At 37.7% G+C, this 21,320-nt stretch overlaps 3 protein-coding genes across 3 annotated transcripts; 2 read left to right on the forward strand and 1 right to left on the reverse strand.

Moving 5' to 3' along the window:
* Positions 1-1,254: 1,254 nt before the first annotated feature.
* On the reverse strand, positions 1,255-15,471 carry aplf (aprataxin and PNKP like factor). Its single transcript, XM_057332691.1, has 11 exons — positions 15,174-15,471; positions 14,882-14,974; positions 13,759-13,830; positions 12,788-12,948; positions 11,011-11,191; positions 10,712-10,823; positions 7,993-8,159; positions 6,451-6,758; positions 5,538-5,657; positions 5,168-5,214; positions 1,255-3,397 (listed from the first exon to the last, which is right to left on the reverse strand). The coding sequence occupies exons 2-11, from the start codon at positions 14,972-14,974 to the stop codon at positions 3,216-3,218; spliced, it is 1,443 nt and encodes a 480-aa protein (XP_057188674.1). The 5' UTR covers positions 15,174-15,471; the 3' UTR covers positions 1,255-3,215.
* A 16-nt stretch (positions 15,472-15,487) lies between these two features.
* Positions 15,488-17,492, forward strand: LOC130553624 (F-box only protein 48). The gene is made up of 3 exons (XM_057332692.1): positions 15,488-15,576; positions 16,097-16,404; positions 16,658-17,492. The coding sequence occupies exons 2-3, from the start codon at positions 16,108-16,110 to the stop codon at positions 16,817-16,819; spliced, it is 459 nt and encodes a 152-aa protein (XP_057188675.1). The 5' UTR covers positions 15,488-15,576; positions 16,097-16,107; the 3' UTR covers positions 16,820-17,492.
* Positions 17,493-17,808: 316 nt separating this feature from the next.
* cnrip1a (cannabinoid receptor interacting protein 1a) lies at positions 17,809-20,131 on the forward strand. The gene is given in 3 exon segments (XM_057332199.1): positions 17,809-18,098; positions 18,409-18,553; positions 19,098-20,131. Coding segments are annotated over 3 exon segments (489 nt in total). The 5' UTR covers positions 17,809-17,919; the 3' UTR covers positions 19,263-20,131.
* The last annotated feature ends 1,189 nt before the right edge of the window (positions 20,132-21,320 follow it).

The following is a 21,320-nucleotide window of genomic DNA, read 5'->3' on the forward strand; positions in this document are numbered from 1 at the left end:
AAAGCAAAAAATATATATTTTTGTAATTTAAAGGCCATTCTTGTAAAGGCCCGCTCAATCTAACTATTACTAAAATTAATTAATAATAATTTAACCCTAAATAAATGACTCACGTGATGACCTTTCACCTGACGACCTCATCTGGGAGGACTCCTCACGTTCAGACGCCTTCAATAGATTAGCGCATTTCCAGGATCTACATACTGTTCGCGGCTGCCGGGTAAGTGGTGTTTTCAGGGGAGCGGTGTGCTTGTTTACTTATTAGTGTATTTATTATTATAATTGTTATAAGTAGTAGTATTTCACAAGAACGCTGCGTGCACGGCTGTTGTGTGTGTAACGTTAGCCTGCTCTGAACTGACGTGACTAGCTGCAGCTAATGTTACTTCTACACACAGCAATATATAAACAAAGGTGCGTATTCACTTCTTGAATCGATGTTTTCTGTTTGGGGGAGAAAAGTTTCACGGGCGTCGAGGGTACTGGTCTTTTTATATCATTTATAATTATATTTATTTATAGTGTCTTCAAAACACTGGTAAAACAGGCTTAAGCCATGTTCAGACATGACTTCTTTTTTGACAAGAAAAACTTGACAAAGGCGCTTTTTTAGTAAAAAAAAATACAAATATCAGCAGAACGCCATGCGTTCGGAGGCACGAAGGCAGCCCAGAGAAACAGACAGACAGCGTAACAGAAGTCTATTTGAATTAGAAACAGAGTACGTCTTGCAAAAACTAATCACATATTTAAAAACTACAATACTTATTTCTCGCTAGAAATGCAATCAGAAGTTGCTGAAAGTGAAAATTGAACTTACATTTATAAAAAAACTATCCTCCAACGGGCGTTTTGGCTGCCATTATATTTTTTCGAGCTTGAGCCTTCTCGACCAATCACGTTCCTCGTATGATGTTATGGAAACAACAGGTCTCTATTATTGGTTTGCTGTGAAAAAGGAGCTTGACGTAGGGCGTTTTTTTTTCAGAAAAGTTGGAACTTTTTCAACCTCAAAAGACGCTCTGAGCTGCAGAAAAAGAAGCTGGCGCTGGCGTTTAAAAAAGCGCTCAGCACTTTTTTTTAAAAACAAGGTTTATTACATAGAACAGACGCTAGCAGCTTCGAAAAAGAAGTCAAGTCTGAACATGGCCTTATTCTGATTTTCTCATCCTCCGAATTATACTTATCAACGCTGTTTTTATTATCATTTTAAAAAAATGCAGAAGAGGGTTTAGATCAGAATTATATTTTTAATATGACAAAACTATTTTTTCTACAACAGCAAAGACAGCAACATCCCCAGCAGCCCCCTCAACATCAGCCAAGATATTTGGAAGAATGTCAGTAACTTGATAGATCTCACCCTCCCATTGACTCCCATAGTATTTATTTTCCCTACCATGGCAGTAAATGGGGGATGAGATCTGTTTGGTTATTGTCATTCTTCCAAATATCTTTTGTTGTGTTCAACAGAACAAAAACATTTACACAGGTTTGGAATAATCTGAGGGTGAGTAAATGATGACAGAATTTTCATTTTTGGGTGAACTATCCCTTTGAGGTTTGGACAACTTTATTCACTTGAGTTTCTAATCCCAGGCATGTTAATTGGTGCAACTAAAATATTTTAAAACTTTTAAACATTAGTACGGTTTTTTCTGTTCTGTTTCTTTTTCAAAACAGCATCATGGCATTTGCTGCTTTATCAATTACAGAAGCATCCGTATTGATACACGTATAGACACGTATACACAGTCATAGCCTAATGGTTAGAGAGTCGGACTCGTGACCAGAAGGTTGCAGGTTTGATTCTCAGGGTCGGCGGGTAACGACTGAGGTGCCCTTGAGTAAGGCACCTTACCCCTACTTGCTCCCCGGGCGCTGCAGTGATAGCTGCCCACTGCTCCGGATGTACGTGTGTTCACTACTCTCTAGAGAGGGTTAAGTGCAGAGGTCACATTTCTGGTATGGGTCACCATATCTGACAAATAGGTCACTTCACTTTGAGCACCTGCACCAGGGTGTGCAGCACCAGGGTGTGCAGAGACCTTTAAAGGTCTCTGCACACCCTGGCTGGAAGACAGGTGTTGTATTTGCTTAAAGGCTCTGTTCCAAAACACAGTGAGGTGCAAAATGTAAAAGAGCCCTATTCGCACGGGATTAGTATTATCTGGGGAGCTCGTGTGATTTAGAAATGACCTCCCCACCTCTGTATTTCATGTGGCGCATTCGCACGGGATTAGTGAAGCCTGTGATTTTAATCAAATTTACGGACTTTTTTCCCAGATTTGATGGCAAGGCTTTGCTTATAGTTTGTAAAGCCTATAATTGTATGGTGTTTAATGATATAGGACCTTACCTGTCAGCATTTGAGACCCGTGATAGCGAACCGGACAGAAGATCATTGCGATCGCGGGTCTCAAATGTTACAAGATTTTCCATGATAAATAAACAAACGGGAGACTCTCAGCCAAATCGACAGTGTTGGCAGGTATGGATATGACCCAACACCCGAAATAATATCAAAACACTTCAAAACAGCCTCCATTATTCGCAATCTGTGGATAAAACCTTGAAAAATGATATTTGAGCCTGCCAAATCACAGAGATGCCGATTCGCACGGGACTAATATTATCACAGGACCTCGGTGTTCGTCAATATATTGTAGGTAATTTGTGGGGGAATTTTTACTTGACAAATTACAGACATGGCCGATTCGCACAGGATTTAAGATCACAGCCAACCTCTGCAATTATTACAAATGACTAGAGGTCCCAAGGTAATGCTAATCCCGTACGAATAGGGAAACCTTCTTTTGGCCAAATTCCCAAAGCCATCATGTTAATTTATCATTGCCAGTTAAGTAAAGTTACCCAATATTGATCAATGTATTAGTGTAATACAAATGTAACTATAAAGTCTGTATAGTGATGGGAACGGTTTTCTCTACGTATGCAATAGTGTTTTCCTATGACTGGAAAGAATGTTCTGGTCCAATCGAGCCCCTAGGAATAAACAATCAGCATAAAAAAACACACAAGAGTAAATAATCTTAGTCTCTAATAAAGAAGCAGACTCGTTGAAAACATTCACACACTCACAGAATGGAAAACGAGAAACAGCAGATTAAAAAATTAAAGGTATGCTTAAAACTATAAAAGTTATCTGACATTTTAAAGTAAAAAAACATAGAAACTAGGTTTATAAAATAGCGTCATTTCTTCCTCCGGAGAAAGGCTTGTGCCTCTTTTTGCAGGCATTTAATGTCCTCTTTTCTACTGTCGTCTGTCTCTGGCACGTAGTCCGAGTCATCGCCCACCTCTTCTTCCTCGCTTTCATCATTAATAAAACTGTTTTGGTACTGATCTTCATCCTCATCGTCAGCAGAACTCTTGGCTGGGGAGCAAAAAAAACACCATTGCAATGTGACTTTCCAAAGATTGAATTACACCGTGTGCTCATTTTCACCACAACAAGAATTTAAATCACACTGGGTGCGAAAACCCGCCGCCATTTTAGGATAATGATGCACGTTACAGTTTGTAAGGTATATTTTGCTCTATTATTAGGTCATACAACTGGTTACATGTGTTTATTTCCATACCTTGGTGCTAAAACTAACAACTCATTGGGGTTTTTTGGAGCAAAAATGTCCTAAGAAAACATTATTCCAACACAGCGGTTAAAAGCTTAAAACACAAAATATTCCGAGAACAACAACATTCTGAAAAACAGCTGCGATGGCTTCGCAGTTTCGAGCCTGGGACGGTCACGCATTCTGCACGCATTTGATTGCTTACTGGTGAAAAACAAACAAAAATTGTGTGACTTCATAAAACATGGCAATTATTGATCAGCTCATAGTGAAGTCATTATTAACGGCTAATAACCAACCATCGCAAAAGCTTGGTACGTGTTTCTCTTTGTTCCTAAATGGTCACATCTGCAGCCCTACAAGATACCAGAAGTGGAACGCCCCGCACTTCAAATAGCTTGTACGATTGCTAATATTTCTCTTGACCAATGCTATGGTGCATATGTGCAGCCTGTTCCTCCCCAAGGTCTGCTCGGCATGTTCTGCATTAGTTTAAGAGGAATTTAATTTTGTTAAATGCGAGCACCCAGGGGAGCCTTAGGTTACACACCAAACGCTGTGGTGCATTGAGTTCTGTGGAAAATGATTCAGACTCTGGCTTCAGTCGAGTGCAAGGATTTGTGGGTGTTAAATATGCATGAGTTTTAAACAATAAACATATTGTTCTTCTGAACCTCAAAGAACTAAATCTATATTGGCCATGTTTAAGCAAATGTGTTTGCGAGAAAGAGTGACTAAACAAAGTTTTGTGCATGTTCAAATGAATAACTGAAGATTAAGATACCTAATGTAGTTCTGTAGCTGTGTTAAACTTCATTTCAAACTAAAGAACAATGCAATTGAATTTTTATGGAAGCTTGCACAAGTTTATCCACAACTGTGAAGCTGGAGCCCATTTAATTTTACAGAATTACTTCTTAGCATTATGGGAAGTTTTTACATTGTGTTAAGTATTCTGACCTACTGCCTGCGACAGTGCTGCGGCTAATAAAAGGTTTTTAGCTGTAAGAAACAGGGTTTTATGTGTCTGACATTCAGAAAGCTTTATTTTAAAACGGGAGGAAAAACGGCAAGCTAGACTCAAAATGTATGAAGGTCTAAGGGTTTTGTGGTGCACCAGCCAGACCACAACAGGAAGTGGCTTTTAAAGTTTATGTGAAACAATAATTGTATGAATCTACATAACAGAAAAGTATTTTTTCTGCATTATTACGCATCAAAGTGGTTAAAGTTAAACTCTTGTCATTTCAAACCTGTATAACTTTCTTCCGCAGAATACAAAAGAAGATTTTTGAAGAAAGTTGTTAAGAGAACAGTGCCGGCACCCATTCACTTCTACTGCATAGACATAAAACCAATGCAAGTGAATGGGGGCCAGTTAACAACATTCTTTAAAATATCTTCTTCTGTGTGCTGCGGAAGAAAGAAAGTCATACAGGATTAAAATGACAAGAGAGTGAGTAACTGATGACAGATTTATTTTTGTTGTGAACTATCAAATAGCTTTATAATAATACTAATTTAGTATTATTTATTTAAAGAATCATACTGAAGAAAAGAAAAACACTTACGTGGAGATTTAGTGTGTTTGTACTCCTTCTTGTGAAGTGGATTCTTCCTGCACAAGCCAAGCACAAATTACACACTTTAATAAAGAAAATAATTAATACAAATGGAACAACTTTTTTTGACATTTTTTAACTAAATTTCTTTAAACTCTGTAATACAGAGATTTTCCCAGTCATTTGGGAACTAAAAATTATTTCATAAAAATTGCACTCACAAATTAGAGCCAAGCATAACGACAAAAATATTTACTATAGATATTTCAATGACTTTCCAGCCATGGAATTTTAAGATGACATTTCTAGCTTTTCGATGACTGTGGGATGTCTGTTGTATGTTAGTTCTATCTGCAGGTATAACTTAAGGTGATCTCACCTGTAGCAGTGGGTTCCATATGGGCACTTGGGCCTCTCATCATCACCATCTTCTGTCTTCTCTTCCTCATAGTCACTGTCTCCAGGGTGATTGCATTCCTGAAAATGTACAGGATTTTTCCTGGAGAAAGGAAACAAAATAAGTCAAATTAACTCAATTATGAGCATTCGTGCAACTTAATTATACTGACAGCGAGAAAGCAACTTTTACTGTTTAAAGAGAATAAGTGAAAGATGAATTGACCAAATTACTTCTACTGTCAGTTACAGAGATTTTCTTAAATGCAGTCTGTTTACATCCCCAAATTAACATCAAAGTATTTTGTGAACACACAAGAATAAGAGATTTAAGGGTATGTGAGTGCAATCGTGAACGATTTAAGAGTCTGTGTCACGCTTCACCCCTGCATTTGAGGACAGCACCTTCCAGCTAAAATATAAACTTTATCAGTCAGCTTTTAGACATTAAAAATAAATGTCAGAGAATTAGATATTAGGGAAACCATGTGTGTATATCTTTGAAACAACACGCAAAAGATTCTAGGCCTGACCTCAAAAGAGTTTTCCAGGCCATGTTGACTTCATGTTCGGGGCATGCTGTCGATTACCACAAACAATTTTCCTCATTTTGTTTTAATAAAGGGAAACATATACATACAAGGAAAGCAGAACGACTGTAGAATAGTTCATAAAAACTTAAAATGTTGGCTTAACCTAACTAGAAATTTTCAAAGCCATTGATTTTATCCAATTTTTATCGTCTGCTGCAGATTTAGCAAAAAACAATGGCAAATATTCTGAAAAACCTAGTTTATAGCACGCTGAACATCTGCCTGTTTATTTAGCAACCGCTGTACCCAGAGAAGGTTATTCTGAATTTTTCCATATTAGAGAGCAATTTCACAGTACGGTACCTGTAACAGAAGCTGCCGTAAGGACATGGCGTCCGGCTCTGTTTTTTCACCTTACTGGTGCTTGTTTTGCTTTTAGACTCTGTGATCTTTGACGTTTGCTGTGTGTTCTGTGAGGGTCCCTGATCGACCTGAAGGTTACTGGAATCTTTTGCTTGTGTTTGCGAATCTTCAGATTGAGCACTTGCTCCCCTGATGCCTCCTCCCTTTTTCCCATTATCACGCTCCATCAATCCGGTGCTGTCCGACTCGTTGCTCGGCCCGTCCTTGACTGATCCGACTCTAGTGCTCTTGAGTGCTGTTGCATCACCCTGCCATGAGGTCAGCGCACACAGCAAATAATCCAAATCAAATTCCAGAAGCTCCTTCTCATTTCATTGTGTACAGGTATTACTTAAATGCATTTCAAACTAGCTTTACAATAAATGCACCGTTTTTATAAATAGCGATTTGATTCATTTAAAACTTTCTATACATTAAACATTGTGCAATTTTTTACAATTAAATCATTCTTATATTATTCACTTTCAATAAATACATTTTATAATTTAAATATATTTATTAAATATAATTTTATAGTTGTTTTCAGTGTTAACTGGTGAGTTTTCCCGATGTCGCATTGGGGTCAATTCATGTCATATTTTACTGTCATCAAAAGCTATAGAGTACCGCAGAGATGACATATTGTTGTATGCAAACCCCAGAAGCGAGTTAGCATTTTTGCACTTCCGGTTCCCTCACTCCAAAGTCTATTGGTTTTTTGAATGGGTTTTTGGTAAATTGCCTGAAATAAGATTTGTGGTTAACAAAACCTCAAAAATGGTCATTATTTAATCTATGACATATAACAACAGTTATAACCCACTCATGATTTTTAAAGCTTTTTTGCGCCTTAAAAACAACAGTTGCTAGCAAGTTGCTAAAGCGACTACATCCTTTGGCGGGGACGTTAGACGTCCTCGCGCATATAAATCTAAAAAATAATGCAACATGGGCACATCTCTGAAAACACAGATGTGGATTCATTCTCACAGGTAATTACTTACAAGTTTTTAATAGTTTGAAAAAGTTGTCGGAGGTCTGGTGGTGGTGACGTGATATCGAGCGACCATAGTGTACTGTAGTCTGTTTATAGCCTCATGTTAGCTTTTTACTTCTCCCGATTGTATTCAGGCTTCAAAAGTAACAAATTTGTTGTGTTGTGTCTTGATAGAAAAAATGTAAGTAATGTAAGTATCATAAAGCTTTGTTAATCACAGATCTTATATTTTACAATCTTCCAAAAGTCTATTGGAAAATGCATAGGCTTTCGGTCGAGGAAACCAGTGCGGCACTAACTTCCGGGTTGGCCTACAAAAATATGTCATCTCTGAGGTATTCTATAGCAACATGAGCTATTTTGGTATTATGACCGTTGCCATAGATACAATGTCAGGTCAGAGGGCAGGAATAGCTCAGAATGGAATCTAGGAGTTATTGCATTTCTGAAGCATAAAAATCTTAGTAGAATACAATATAAGAATACCAGTAAATTTGATTTTTTACCAGCTCATCTTCAGAATCACTTTTTAACCTCTTTGCCTTCCTCCTAGGTTTCCCCTCTTCCTCAGACGACACCTGTGCTGTACGAGCACGTTTGGGTTCGGGCGCAAGTTTACGTGCAGCTGGGCGTTTGGACTGTTTTAGGGTTCCTCTGACGGCTTTGCTCTCACCTGCTCCAGAGAAAAAGAGAAAAACAGGCAAACATCTAAGAGCATCTTCAGTTGGACTTCAGTCTGTTACAATGTAAAGTATCAATTTAATATTTGTGTAATATCAATGTACTGGAATATCTCTCAACCAGTATCTCTCCAGTTTCAGTTATTACTGGTCAGACTAGCAGGTTATTTTTGTTTTTGATATGACGCCTCTTGATATGACGCACTACATATTACCATACCGAGTTTAGTTCCATACTCATGAAAGTCAATGTACATGCCGATTTTTTCCAGTTGAAATGTCCATTCAACTTTTTACTTAAAGGGGTCATATAGCGCGAATACGTGTTTTTCTGTGTCTTTGGTGTGTTATAAGTTGCCCATGCATGTATTAGACACGTAAAATTGCAAAAATTTAAGTGTCGGAACAAAAGATGCATTCTATTTAAAACGCCTCGTGTAACCACACCCCCACAAATCTACGTCAGTTCATGGTATGATTTGACTAAGACCGCCCAAATGTATACGCAAGTAAGGTGGGCGACCAGTCAGTACAATTGCTTTGGAACCTGATGTTCCGAATATGGTAAAGAGGCGTCACATTTCCGTCACACGCTTGCAGTATTCGACCAATCACTACGCACTGGTTAACTGGCCAATCACAGCACACCTCGCTTTCAGAGCGATGAGCTTTGTTAAAAATCTGCTCGTTTCAGAGAGGCGGGGCAAAGAGGAGATACAAACATGCACGGTATGTGGAAAATACAGCGTTTTTGAACTTTAAATCGTGTATACACATTGCATTACATCTAAAACAAATGATAATATTCGTTTTAGCCGTGTCATATGACCCCTTTAACATAACAGATCTAAATAATTTATAGGAGGATTTATAAAACTGAAACTATCTAGAAAAACTGATGAAAATTGCAGTGCAGTGCATAAAAGTCACATTCTTCCTTATGCCCTGAATACACACTGTACTGTCCACACACCAGAGCGCCGCAGACCAGAGGTATTAAAGTTTTGATTTTAGTTTTATTTAGTTTTACTAATATTCAAAATTAGCTTCTATCTCTTTTCTACTCTTTCTATAAAAAAAAATAATGAAAAACTAACTTAGCTCTGTATACTGTGGTAGGCTTTGTGAGACCAGTTTTATTGCACTTATGCTTTTTGTTGTCGTTATGTTGTTCCAATTGCTTCCATTGTTTACCTCATTTGTAAGTCGCTTTGGATAAAAGCGTCTGCTAAATGACTAAATGTAAATGTATTTTTAGTTCAAGTTTTAGAAATTTTGTTATATGCTATTGTCATTTTATCATTTATTTTTTTATGTTGCTATATAATATAAATTACTTTTCATTTTAATAATAAAATATATATATAATAATATAATATAATTTTAGTGCTTTAAACGTATTTCAGTTTATTTTTGAGGCAACATTTAAATTTTTCCTTGAAGTTTTTCCGAATCATTTTTAGGTCAATATTTGATTTGATTTCAATGAACAGAAACGTTTCCATAGTTTTAATTTTAGTAAACTAAAATAACCTTGCAGCAGACGTGACCCGGGGCACCAAGACATCAACAGTCACAGATGTGAGGTGACATCGATGTTTCGCCAGAGAGAACTTACTGTACAGCCAATGTATGAGCTTCCATGACTCTGTCTTTCCAAACATCTATCCACTGAGGTAAGTGTGTGTGTACTGTGCATTGAGCGTGAAGGCAGTTTGCTTTAATCCAAATTACTGCGGCAGGTGTAAACAAGAACCGTCGGGCTCGGCCGGTAATGTCACAAAGTTCTTTCACACGCTGATTTACATCGCTGACACGCGTCCATGAAAACAAAATTATAGCAGCTGTCTTAAATTGGCGACTAAGACTACACTCACAGACGACATGAAAGAAAACAAAGCAACACAGGACGTAATTGTAAATTATACGTCTGTGCGAAGACGTTAAAAAGGACAGTTCACCCCAGAAGAGAAAATGCTGTCATTATTTACTGTTCCTCACATAAAGCTGTCGTCTGACTTCAAAAGACCTGGAATTTAATGTACAACGTGCATGGACCATTTTATGATGTTTTCTGTTTTTTTTGTCATTTCAGAGCTTGACATCACCCTCAAAAATTCCATGGAAGGAAATCCTACGCGAGCGATAAGATGAAAGAATTTTCATTTCAGACAAATGATACCTCCATATACATGATACATAAAGACTGATTTGACTTATAATTGACTTATATGAGCTGAACAGAAAAGTTTCCTCATGCGGGGCTCTGCGTTGAGCTATATGAGAGAACGTTAGGGGCTATGGGATCCAGATGGTGCGCTGTATGGAACGGGTCTGGTGTTAAAGAGGTGTTTATGAAGTCTGCACACTTGACCTTTAGAAACAAGCACTTTAATGATACGTCTGCATTTCTAGAGAGCCGAAGTAAAAGGTCAAGGGGACAAGGGAGGAATCTGGACCAAATCTAAACCCCATCTTCCCTCCTGCCGTTTAAGAACTGTGGCATCGTTGCCATGACAACCAGCTTTGACAGTGACACCGGTACCTTTGGCAGCTGACGGACTTTGGGTAGCTGAACCACAAGCAATCATCCAGTCTGGCAAGACGCGCTTCTTTTGCGGCAGAGAAGGCTCGCTTTTTTGACACATTGCGGGTGACTAAACAATACAAACACAAGAGAAAAAGTACATTTACATGCATTCATTAATGCAACTTGTAAGGAATTTAACAGATTCTCAGATTTCTCAGATGTACAGTATATTACTTTTTGCGATTGCCACAATACATAAATGAAATGCAAATCTGTTTCGGCGGATGTATGTACAGTAGTATCCAAACACGCACCTCATTGAGAGAGCTCACAGGGGGTGCAGAACCACCCTGTTTTTCACTTCCTGTGAGCGTGGAGTTCTGGGTCACGGGTACGTCGTTCTCGCCCTCAAGTGTGGCGGAGTCTTCACAGGGCTCTGCTGGTCTGGGCAAACACTCCTTCATATCCATCTCCTCCTCAAACCCCCGACTGTTTCTAAAAAGAGCCAAGATCATCCACTCTATTTACAGTGACTCCTACACGACTAATAGTTCTTCTGTGGGATTCAAACCCATACCGCACCACACATTGGTATGATTCTAAAGGAAAATCTTGTTGTGAAAGCTTTCTATACAATATCAACACACAATGTTCTAGCTTTTCTACAGATCAGCTGTGAGATAACGGTGCTCCCGATGCCAAGGTCATAGGTGACTCTGGATAAAAGCGTGACTGTAAATGTGGCCTCTTCAGGGAACATCAAAGCTAAGTTTAAAATGAAAAAATTCAGACAGCGTCCAAATTGGCTAATTTCATAGATGAAAGGCATGACTTTTAAATGCATGCAAATCAAGGCATTCAAAATCAATGCGTCACGTCTGTATTTCTCATCGCTTTTGTGTTATCTGAGCTTCTGGTGGTCTCCTACACAACCGAAGACCAGCACGTCTGTGCATTACAAAAAAAGGTGTTTTAAGCCTTTGATCTCCGCTCTGTTGGTCACAGATCAGTTTATAAACGAAGGACAAGGTAAAGGTTAAAATAACTGCATTCAACCCGACAATCATCATCACAGCTAGAGCTCACATAGAAAAAGATGTGACTCTGCCTTAATACCTGGCATTTTAAAAAGACACAACTATTTTTGCAGCATAATGAAGACATTTTGAATTCGAAAATGAATGTCAAATCCTAATTAACTTCAAGTAAACATCAAATTTCAATTCATTAAGTTAAGAATAATGTATAAGCAGACAGTTGTTATTACAGGATAAACCACGACTGGGTCTTGTATCACACTGACGGGGTTTATTTTGCGATAACAATTGGCTGGATGTACATTATCTCGCTTCTTACACGGCTTGCCGCACGAGTAAATTGTTTTAAATGTTTTACTCATCTGTAACATATACAATATTTATTTCCTATCGTCTTAGGCACGAATAAAGTACAAACAAGACAAACACCATCTGGTAATCATTTGTAATATAATCTACATCCATTAAAATACAATAAAAACTACAGTATTGTTTATTAGTATCTCATATTCATTCCGTACAATACATTAAATATTTATTTCTCAATGGTGTAAAATTATTTGCTTTTATCAAACGGGAACACATCACAACCAGAATATTCCATTAGAAAAATAAAAGTAGGGCACTAGTTGATTTTATCCATCAGAAACTGGATTGTGACAAGTGGGCTTTTATACCAGATGGCAGTTAATTGTTGGGAATGAAAAGGAATCATCCGCGGTGGTTCGCGACTCGGACTAGGGACGACTCGTTTGCGTGATTCAGAGTCTAATCCCTTTTTTCCAAGCCAATAACTTTGTTATTCATTCACCTTTGGATTTACAACTTGGCAGACTGCTTACTTTCAAACACGGACTGCTTACTTTCACTGCATGAAATTTTCACGATCTCATGTTATGTACTCTTTAAACAAATAAGGCCTTTAACTAGAAGCCTGCTAGTTAACCTGATTTACTGAACTAACGTCTTCATTCTAGTCATTTCCCATTCTAATCATAAATTCTTGTTTCCCGTACGCCCTCCCACAGCGCCATTGAGTGACATGCAGCATTACCTGGGGGTTCTGTCGTCCTGCTTGACGTGCACTCTGTAAATGTACCTTCCAGGCATGAGAGAGAAGATGTCACCTTCCCGGAGATAGTGCCAGACATCCTTCTCCAGCGGTTGAGGGGTGGCCACAATGCTCGTCTGAATAAAACACGGGTTCAGGTGTGTCTGAAGAGTGGAGATCAGAGAAATTCTGGTCCGTCATATGCACAGAACTCTTCAGTTTTACATATACTGTAGATCCATTATCGATAGACACTTTGAATGCTCATAAAGCTATAACACTGCTCGAAAGTTGTTTCTAAAATAGCAGTATTCCTGTAACATTAACTGTCAATTTTTTTTCCTGCTGATCGTACAACTTGGATTAGGTACATTCACTTTGGCATTACTGTGGTGGCAACAAACGTCAGTACTCAAAATGACCTTAAAATGTCTTCACCATTAAAACAGACACATTATTATTAAAGTGGCTAACTATAAACATATCAAAAGTTGAATAACTTTTCCAACAATTGGATTCTCTTCCAACTGTTGCATCTGCCATGACTGCCGTGGTGGAAGCTAAACTAAACTGTCGATGAATGTAAGTAAACGCACCGTGTATACAGTATTTCGGGCCCTATTTAGTATTCGACACAATAGAATTCATTATTTACCAGTTACGTATCAAAAAGCTACATATGCTCATAAAATACGCTATATGCTGTTTTGAAAACACAGGTTTATTAAATACTAAAAAGTCAAAATATCAATAAAGTTGCCATGACAACACGACTAAGAGGGTGTAGTACTACACGCTTAATTAAAAGAGACAGCTGCTCGAGAGACAAGGACCTCGTAATCAAGAAACTTTTGATGTTGCGACATCAAAGGCGGGTGCGACTTTTGTCTGACACAATAGTTCACTCTAAATCCACCAAAGCACCATCACGACCCCGGTCCCACATATAAAACAGAGGATGAAAAGAAACATACAGGCTTCAGGCGTAGGTCACCCTTCTGGTTCTCCAGTACGCCGTGGTTTCTCGATACCCTCATATCACTCACCTGGTGGAGAGAAAAGACAGTGTTATGGAAGTACAATGTAAAACATATATGCCTGATATAAACATAGTCATGGGTTGTTCAATCCCCAGATAACAGACATGGATGAATTCACCCAAAATTGAGGGAAAAAATATTTTTATAGAATTGTTTTTTTTTTTACAATTTTAATAGGCCTAAAATTATCTTTATTATCTCAATGGAAAACACTTTAGCGTTGTGTGAATGAGTCCCACAAATCAAAATGATTTGAATGCACAGCAAATCCTTTTGGATAAAGGCATCTACCAAATAAATCAATCTAAAGGAATGATAGCTAATCCCATGTGGAGAGAATTCAATTGCACTGTCATTTATAAATAACTGGTTACCTCCACCAGATGTATTACTACTATAAACTACTGCGGCTCAGCTAGTCACTGTCATTAATCATATGTGAAGCCCAACAAGGTTAAAAACATCCAACGATGTTAAAATCCTATGAAATGGCATGAATGGAGCAGACTTCCTATTCTGTATTTCACATACATATACGAAGTTGGCATGGGATATATCAAAGCTCATTTTGTTTTGATGAAGACATTAGCTTATAGTTTAAATCTCACTGTTACTATCCCTCAAAGACTTTGGTTTGGTCAAGTCAAGTGGCTTTTATTGTCATTTCAACCATATACAGTACAGTACACAGTGAAACGAAACAACGTCCCCCCAGGACAAGGTGCTATACATAAGACATCGTTTTGGCACTATATTAATAGGTAGTTTGGCGCCCTCTTGAGGGCCTAGACTGTCATAACTGCTAGACAAAATGCCTTCTTGCTTGTTAACTAAACTAAAATATTTGTTTAGATTACGACTTTTAAATAACAAGACAAAATATAAAAAATCAACTCACAATGCATCTGATGCAAAAACACGAAGCCCTAATAATATAACAGTGAGACTTCTGATCACAACAAATGTGAATTCTCTGCCTTATATTTAAACCAGTAGCCTGCTATAATAAAGAAAAGTGCATAAAAATGCACTGCACTGAAAGGATCGAAGAACTTACACCCAGAAATGGTCCTCTCCCCAGGACAGTCTCTCCATAGGGCAGATCTATCGGAGGGCCACCGTCCACCTGCTCCAACTCAAAGCCAGGCATCTAAGCACGAGAGAAATAATAAAAGCTCTATTAACATTTATCGTTCTCTATTTAAGTCACACAGTTTGTTATAAGACAGTTGAGGGGTCAAGTGGTGCCCGATCCTTCTGTCCCAAAACTTTTTTAATGCAAATATAAAAACATTACGTACTAACTTACTCATGTAAACGTATTTCTAACAGTATATTATTTAACTCACCTTCACGATCCTGCATGCACATAGACTGAATTATGTATGCATTGTGCGTTGAATTAATAATTTTTAGTGAATGAAGACTTCCGGTGAATCTCAACATGACCATGCGCCGTGTAAACATGCATGCATGCAGAAGCTTTTCCAACTTTTTTCTAGGTCCCAATTCTCAAATGTTGTAACTTGTGATCCTATTTTGCAGCGCACGATAACTGTTTAAAATCAGAATAATTTAAAAGTGCATTACAGCCCACAAAAATAAGCATGCATGAGGACTCGGAAGTGAGAACGGGTATGCTGAGGTTTTGCGCATGCGCGCTGAGAATGGGGTGGGGTTTGGCTTGTGACGGCGCTGGCGTAAACAAACACAGACGTTTAAATCCCCAGCTGTCAAACGGCGATTCTGTCGGTGAGAATCTTTTATCGCACATTTTCGACACAAATATCACAAATATATATATATATATCTGTCCACACGATTATACAGTTTCGTGGTTGTTTTTAAAACATGTCCCTCAATTTTAACCACTGGTTCGTCGGTTTCACTTTCCTCTAGTTGTATCGGCAACAGTCTGTGTTATGTTGAGCAATATTATATGTAGCCATATTTCTACGTTTACTGGTGAATGTCAATACATTAAATGCAAACATGATCTATGGTTATATTATAATAGCAGATGGTAATGAAGGCTTGCAGTAATAGTCAACGATTGTATTTACATGTTTTTCCTGGTGCCTGAAAAATATTACCATAATACATGCAACAAAAAAAACCATTATGTTGTACTTATTTTATACTGTGATCCACTTTCGGAGTAAAAGAGAGAAGGTTAACTCTAGGTTGCTATGTATTTTGTCTCAAGATCTCTGCTTTACTGAATATCTGTAATAATTGCTTGTCATTTATTATTTAATTCAAACTGTTTCAGGAAACTGAGAGATGCAGAATGTCTATAAAAGAAGCCACACTATCATCTTCAGTCAAGATGGAGGCTCCACCATCCATGGCCATGATCCACTACAGCAAAACTTTGCAGAGACGCTTCCCACAGAGATGAGTGTGAGGATCTTTAGCGAGTTGGACCTCAGGAGTTTGTGTCGGGCCTCACTCACCTGTAAACGCTGGAATGGTATCATTGAGGGCAACGATTACCTGTGGCGCAACCACTGTTTTACAGTGCATGCCATTTGTCAAAGGGATGTGGATGGGGACAGGCAGAATGGATATTCATGGAAGGTTTGTGTTATCACAGTTTTGTCTCATTCAAGTTCAGATATTCTGGCTTATAACATTAAACAACAAAAACAACAACAAAAATCATTCATGGACGAATAAATAGCTCTAAAATTGTATATATTTATTTTCTAAATGCATGGTTTTAAATTGTGACAACACACATTATTGGATAAGTAGACAAAATGTACTGTACATTTGCCTATATTTATGTAGTTTAATGTTGGTTATGTTTCTCTGCTTGCTTCTGTCACAGGTTACCCTATTGCGCAACTACAGGAAGGGCTGTGTAAAGAGGAGGTGGCTGAAGGGCCGATACAGCAACATCCACTCCGCTGACGAGATTCCACCCAACCACATGTGTCCACTAGACATGGAGACGTGGGGAGAGATACTGGAGGCAGAATTGGAGAGATAGAACAGAGAGACTTTTTAAATCATGCTAAAAGACTTATTTACAGCAACAGTATCTACAATGGAGCATTATGACTGAAACACTTGCCGGACAAATAATTTTATACTATGATTCATAATTAATGAGAAAATGTATGCTGACAGATTGCACAATAATGTGGCTTTCGATTGGTGTGTAATGAAAAAAACGTTGGCTTTATTACTGTATGGGGTTTTATAGATATTTAGCTATTGGGATCATTTTACAGGTGGACCACAGTGAGTTTTTTTGTTTGTCTTTTTTGTAGAGTAGAATAATCTTCAAAAATATTGTGCCTTTTTTATAGATTTTAATATTAGTAATAATTATATTAATTTATTTGATTTGCAAGTTTTTCTGACTTAAAACCCGAAAATGTTATTTATAAAAGCTAGTATTCGTTATGTCACACATTTTAACCTTTTTATCCAGGAATTTTCCAAGAGTTATATTGAAGTTTGATTGTTTAATTGTTAAATTTATTTGTGCAGCGATTTAAAAACAACTTTTTGAAACAAACCAAACTACGATTTGAACTAGCCACTCTGTGGAATGGGTTACCAAAGAAAAATAATGTTTTTAGGTGCTCTATTGCATTGTACCGTCTATTGCATTTTGCCATCCCAGGCTAAATTATATTAAAATGATTATTAAAACACATGTATAATTTTTTCTACTTCGTGCATTTAGTCAAGTACTACTGTGAACCTTTCACAGAATAATTCGTTACAGCAAGAAACACGTGCGCGACTTTTATTCTGTTTCAGCACTTTGGACAGGGACTGCTTTAATCGATCCCACACTATAGCACTTCTTATGCAACTTCTTACAAAAGGCAAAAAGACTAATAAATAAACAATAGACTAGCACTGTGTGCTGTCTTTGTTTACTCAACGCAGATGACAAACATAGGGATTTACATCAGCTCGTGAAGCTGTACGTGCATGCGCATTGGCTATATGGGTGTGATGGCTGGTGCAGACGTCACAGCATCCCTTAACAGCGCTTCCTGGGACCTTCCGCCATCCCTTTAATGACGGGGAACGCTGGAGATAGCCTACATTCACCGCTGTTATCTTGCAATCATGGCTGACGTTCCGGCTATAATAAACATCGCGATTTCATTGAAAATCCAACCCAACGACGGACCCGTCTTTTACAAGGTAGACGGGACGAGGTTCGGCCAAAGCAGGACCATCAAAATGCTAACAGGATCGAAATACTAAATCGAGGTGATCGTTAAGCCGGGTAACGCAGAGGCCGCGTAAGTCGTTTCATCACTTCATCTATTATTTAGCGACTAAACTGAGTGCATTTAGATCTAATTGACCTCATATGTACTGTTAGGCATATGACTTTATTTTGATAGACGATTATTGCGGAGAGGGCGAAAGGTACACCTGCGGCCCAGTAAGACAGGAATATCAATTCACTGCCGGTAGATCGAGGCGTATTCGATGTAGTAGCCTATACTTCAAATCTGTTTTATACCAAGAAGGAATTTAGACGTGTATCAAATCTGCGAAATATATAGACCGATACTGATAACGATTCTTGATGTAATCGAATTTCAGCACAATGGGCATCGGAGGAAAAAGCTTCCCTTTGGAGCAGCAATCCAAAGATGATGAACAGATCGTCTACCATGGCACCTACGACACTGAGGGCGTGCCGCACACCAAGAGCGGGGACAGACAACCCGTGCAGGTCTCCGTAGAGGTAAAAACAACTGAAAGGGTTTATGTTTACATATGATCCTTAAAGATCAGAATGCTGACATTTTTGAGGAAAAATAATGCAGAATGGTAAATGCTGAAGCAAGCATTAGTGTGGTGTTAGTGTATAAAGGATGTCAATATAGCACAAATTGATCCAAAAACTATCCGAAAAAGATACTGCGGAGGTATTTTTGTTCCTCTGGGAATTAAACATTTAACTGTAGCCTACCACAATAGGTCTTTAGGGTACAATTATGTAGGCCTTACCCAAATATTTTTGTGCAAAAATGAACCTTTAAGGGTACCACCCCAGTGAAGGCTTTTATAAAAATACAATATTTTATGTATATTTTTTTCTGAAAGTGTTCTTCACATGCATTTATCTTGATGGATCCATAAATTAGATTAGATTTTCCGTAAAATGTCAAAGTGTTAAAGAAATAGTTCAGCTAAAAATATTTTTTATTTTGTTTTAACTTTTCCTTTAAGGTACAAGACTGCATTAACGTTACTGAAATTATATATTTTTTCTCTGTCTTTGCCAGTTCAAAGATGCTGGTTTGTTTGAAACAGTATGGCAAGTGAAATACTACAACTATTACAAGAGAGAACACTGCCAGTTCGGCAACAGCTTCAACTGCATCGAGTACGAGGCCAAACCCAACGAAACCCGCAGCCTTATGTGGATAAACAAAGAGGTCTTTCAGTAGAACCTGACCACAGCAACGGTAACGGCAGCAGTAGCACTATGTCCTGTAACCATCACGGGGTCACAGATGCAAAATGGTCCTCAGTGAAACAAGCTGTGAATATTACAGGCCCAAAAAAGAGATCTCTCAGTGTTTTTTTTGTTCACCTGTCAATCAATGCACCGATCTGTTGTACTGTTCATGCATGATCTGAACATTTATGCCTTCAGTTGTAAGTCAAGTTGACTTTTTTTGTATTTTTTCCTTACCATGCTTGAGCACATCTGAACAAGATGGGCGATATACTGTGTACTGGATTTGGGAACAAGGCCAAATTGACACAACATCCACTTTGTTATGGTTACAATGGAACCAGCAAGATTCCAGTTTGTTTCAGGCTTGCATTTAATTCAATCACTTAGAAATGGGCAGTTCTCCAAAACGCTTGCGTAAAAAGGTGCTGTATGAACATATACAGTATCGGCTATTTATGACTTACTATAATGTATAATGTAGTACTACAAAGTAAAGACAAATAAGTAAATATTGTGGTCTTTTGTGACCAGCGCTGACAAAACAATTATTTATTTGTAAAAGGTGTGTCTGTTTCTCTATAGTGTGAGTGAATGTTTAATTATTTGTTTACTTTTGTGTATGGATTACAATGCTATTTATTTTTTATGGCAGACATGGACAGAAAGTATTCACAGGTGAAAGTGAAACAGCTATTGCTTTCTACTGAATTTATGCCTATTTTCGCTCATATTCTGCTTGTCAATTTGTTTGTGTGGTGCATATGTAAACTGTTGAATGTCTGTTTTGATTTTATGATGTGTGTGATTTAGGCCAAACTTTTGACTTTTTGTAAGAATATAAACATGTAAATCTTGTTGCCTGAAATTCTTTACTGTTTGACAGTAAGAAAATACAAATAATAAGGAAATAAACAAATACGTGAAAATAATAAATAAAAACCTCACAAAATGCAAAAATAGAACATAATATGTCGCATATGCAGATATTGTCATTTTTGTCCGTTTTTTTCTGAGAATAAATGTATTATTAAAAAGCAAAAAAAAAACGAGTTAATGTTCGAACTAAATTCAAATAAATGACAATTGCAGGAAATTTTTGTTATGAATATCTAAAACATCACCAATTTGTTTCGAAAAGGCAAAAATGAGAGAAAACTACATATATTTTATATATTTAATATATACTAGAATCGACTCTCAAGATTCTAAACGTTTATAAGTCAAGCCATGTACTTACTACATAGTAATTTAGCACTTATTAAAGAAACGCATTACAGGAATAAATTGACAATTTGTATCTGATCAATGGTAAGGCCTAGTGGTGTCGAGATGAAGCCCCATGAAGCATTGAAGCTTTTCAGCCAAGTGGTTCACAAAAGGGTTAATTTCTCGAGGCTTCATTTTCTCACAATACCATCTGGTGGCCAAAGAGTGTAAAACAAGCAGATACATTACTGATGTGGTCTGTGATACACTGTATTTTTCCCCATTTAAGGCTTAGAAATAACGGTAAAGAAAGAAAAAATTTAACTTAGACTAATCTATTTATATGAATATAATGTGTCTGGTGGTATATAATGATGGTACAACATACAGTGTAATAAACTTGAAATGAACGGGGCTATCAAATGTGTGTAAATCAATGATTTGGTCATAATAGGCAGAAGGGGCAATATTATTATTCTAAAACTGGAAAGTGTCTGGGTTTAACTGGGCAGAAGGCAGTGAATGTGCTTATGTAACTTGGCAGAGGACTGTGATGTTGCTCGTGCAACAAGGAAAACGATGAAGAGGATATACTTTAGGATTTTTTACTCAAGAACATTATTTTCTCAACTGTTTATGGCCAAGGCAAATTTTTTTCTTCTCCTGCCTTTGAAAACACCCTTTCGCAAGGCACAGATCAAGCCGGTGTTCTGACAATTTATGCTACCCATAAATTTGTGCTACCCTCGTGTTGTGATTGGGTTGGGGGAGGGGTTATTTAGGTGTAAGGGTTGGGTTGGGGGAGGGATTAGTCCTGTTTTTGCTACCCTCTCAAATT

The sequence above is a fragment of the Triplophysa rosa genome, linkage group LG4 (assembly GCF_024868665.1).
Source record: "Triplophysa rosa linkage group LG4, Trosa_1v2, whole genome shotgun sequence".
Lineage (NCBI taxonomy): Eukaryota > Metazoa > Chordata > Actinopteri > Cypriniformes > Nemacheilidae > Triplophysa > Triplophysa rosa.

What these genes read in the sequence shown, in the direction of transcription:
- aplf (XM_057332691.1), bottom strand. Translation starts at nt 14,974, where the DNA reads ATGCCTGGCTTTGAGTTGGAGCAGGTGGACGGTGGCCCTCCGATAGAT. An exon ending in CAGGACGACAGAACCCCCAG is followed by an intron (nt 11,192 to 12,787) that starts GTAATGCTGCAT and finishes GGCTCTTTTTAG; the next exon opens with AAACAGTCGGGGGTTTGAGG. An exon ending in GTGATTCTGAAGATGAGCTG is followed by an intron (nt 6,759 to 7,992) that starts GTAAAAAATCAA and finishes ACCTCATGGCAG; the next exon opens with GGTGATGCAACAGCACTCAA.
- LOC130553624 (XM_057332692.1), top strand. Translation starts at nt 16,108, where the DNA reads ATGCAGAATGTCTATAAAAGAAGCCACACTATCATCTTCAGTCAAGAT. An exon ending in AGAATGGATATTCATGGAAG is followed by an intron (nt 16,405 to 16,657) that starts GTTTGTGTTATC and finishes CTTCTGTCACAG; the next exon opens with GTTACCCTATTGCGCAACTA.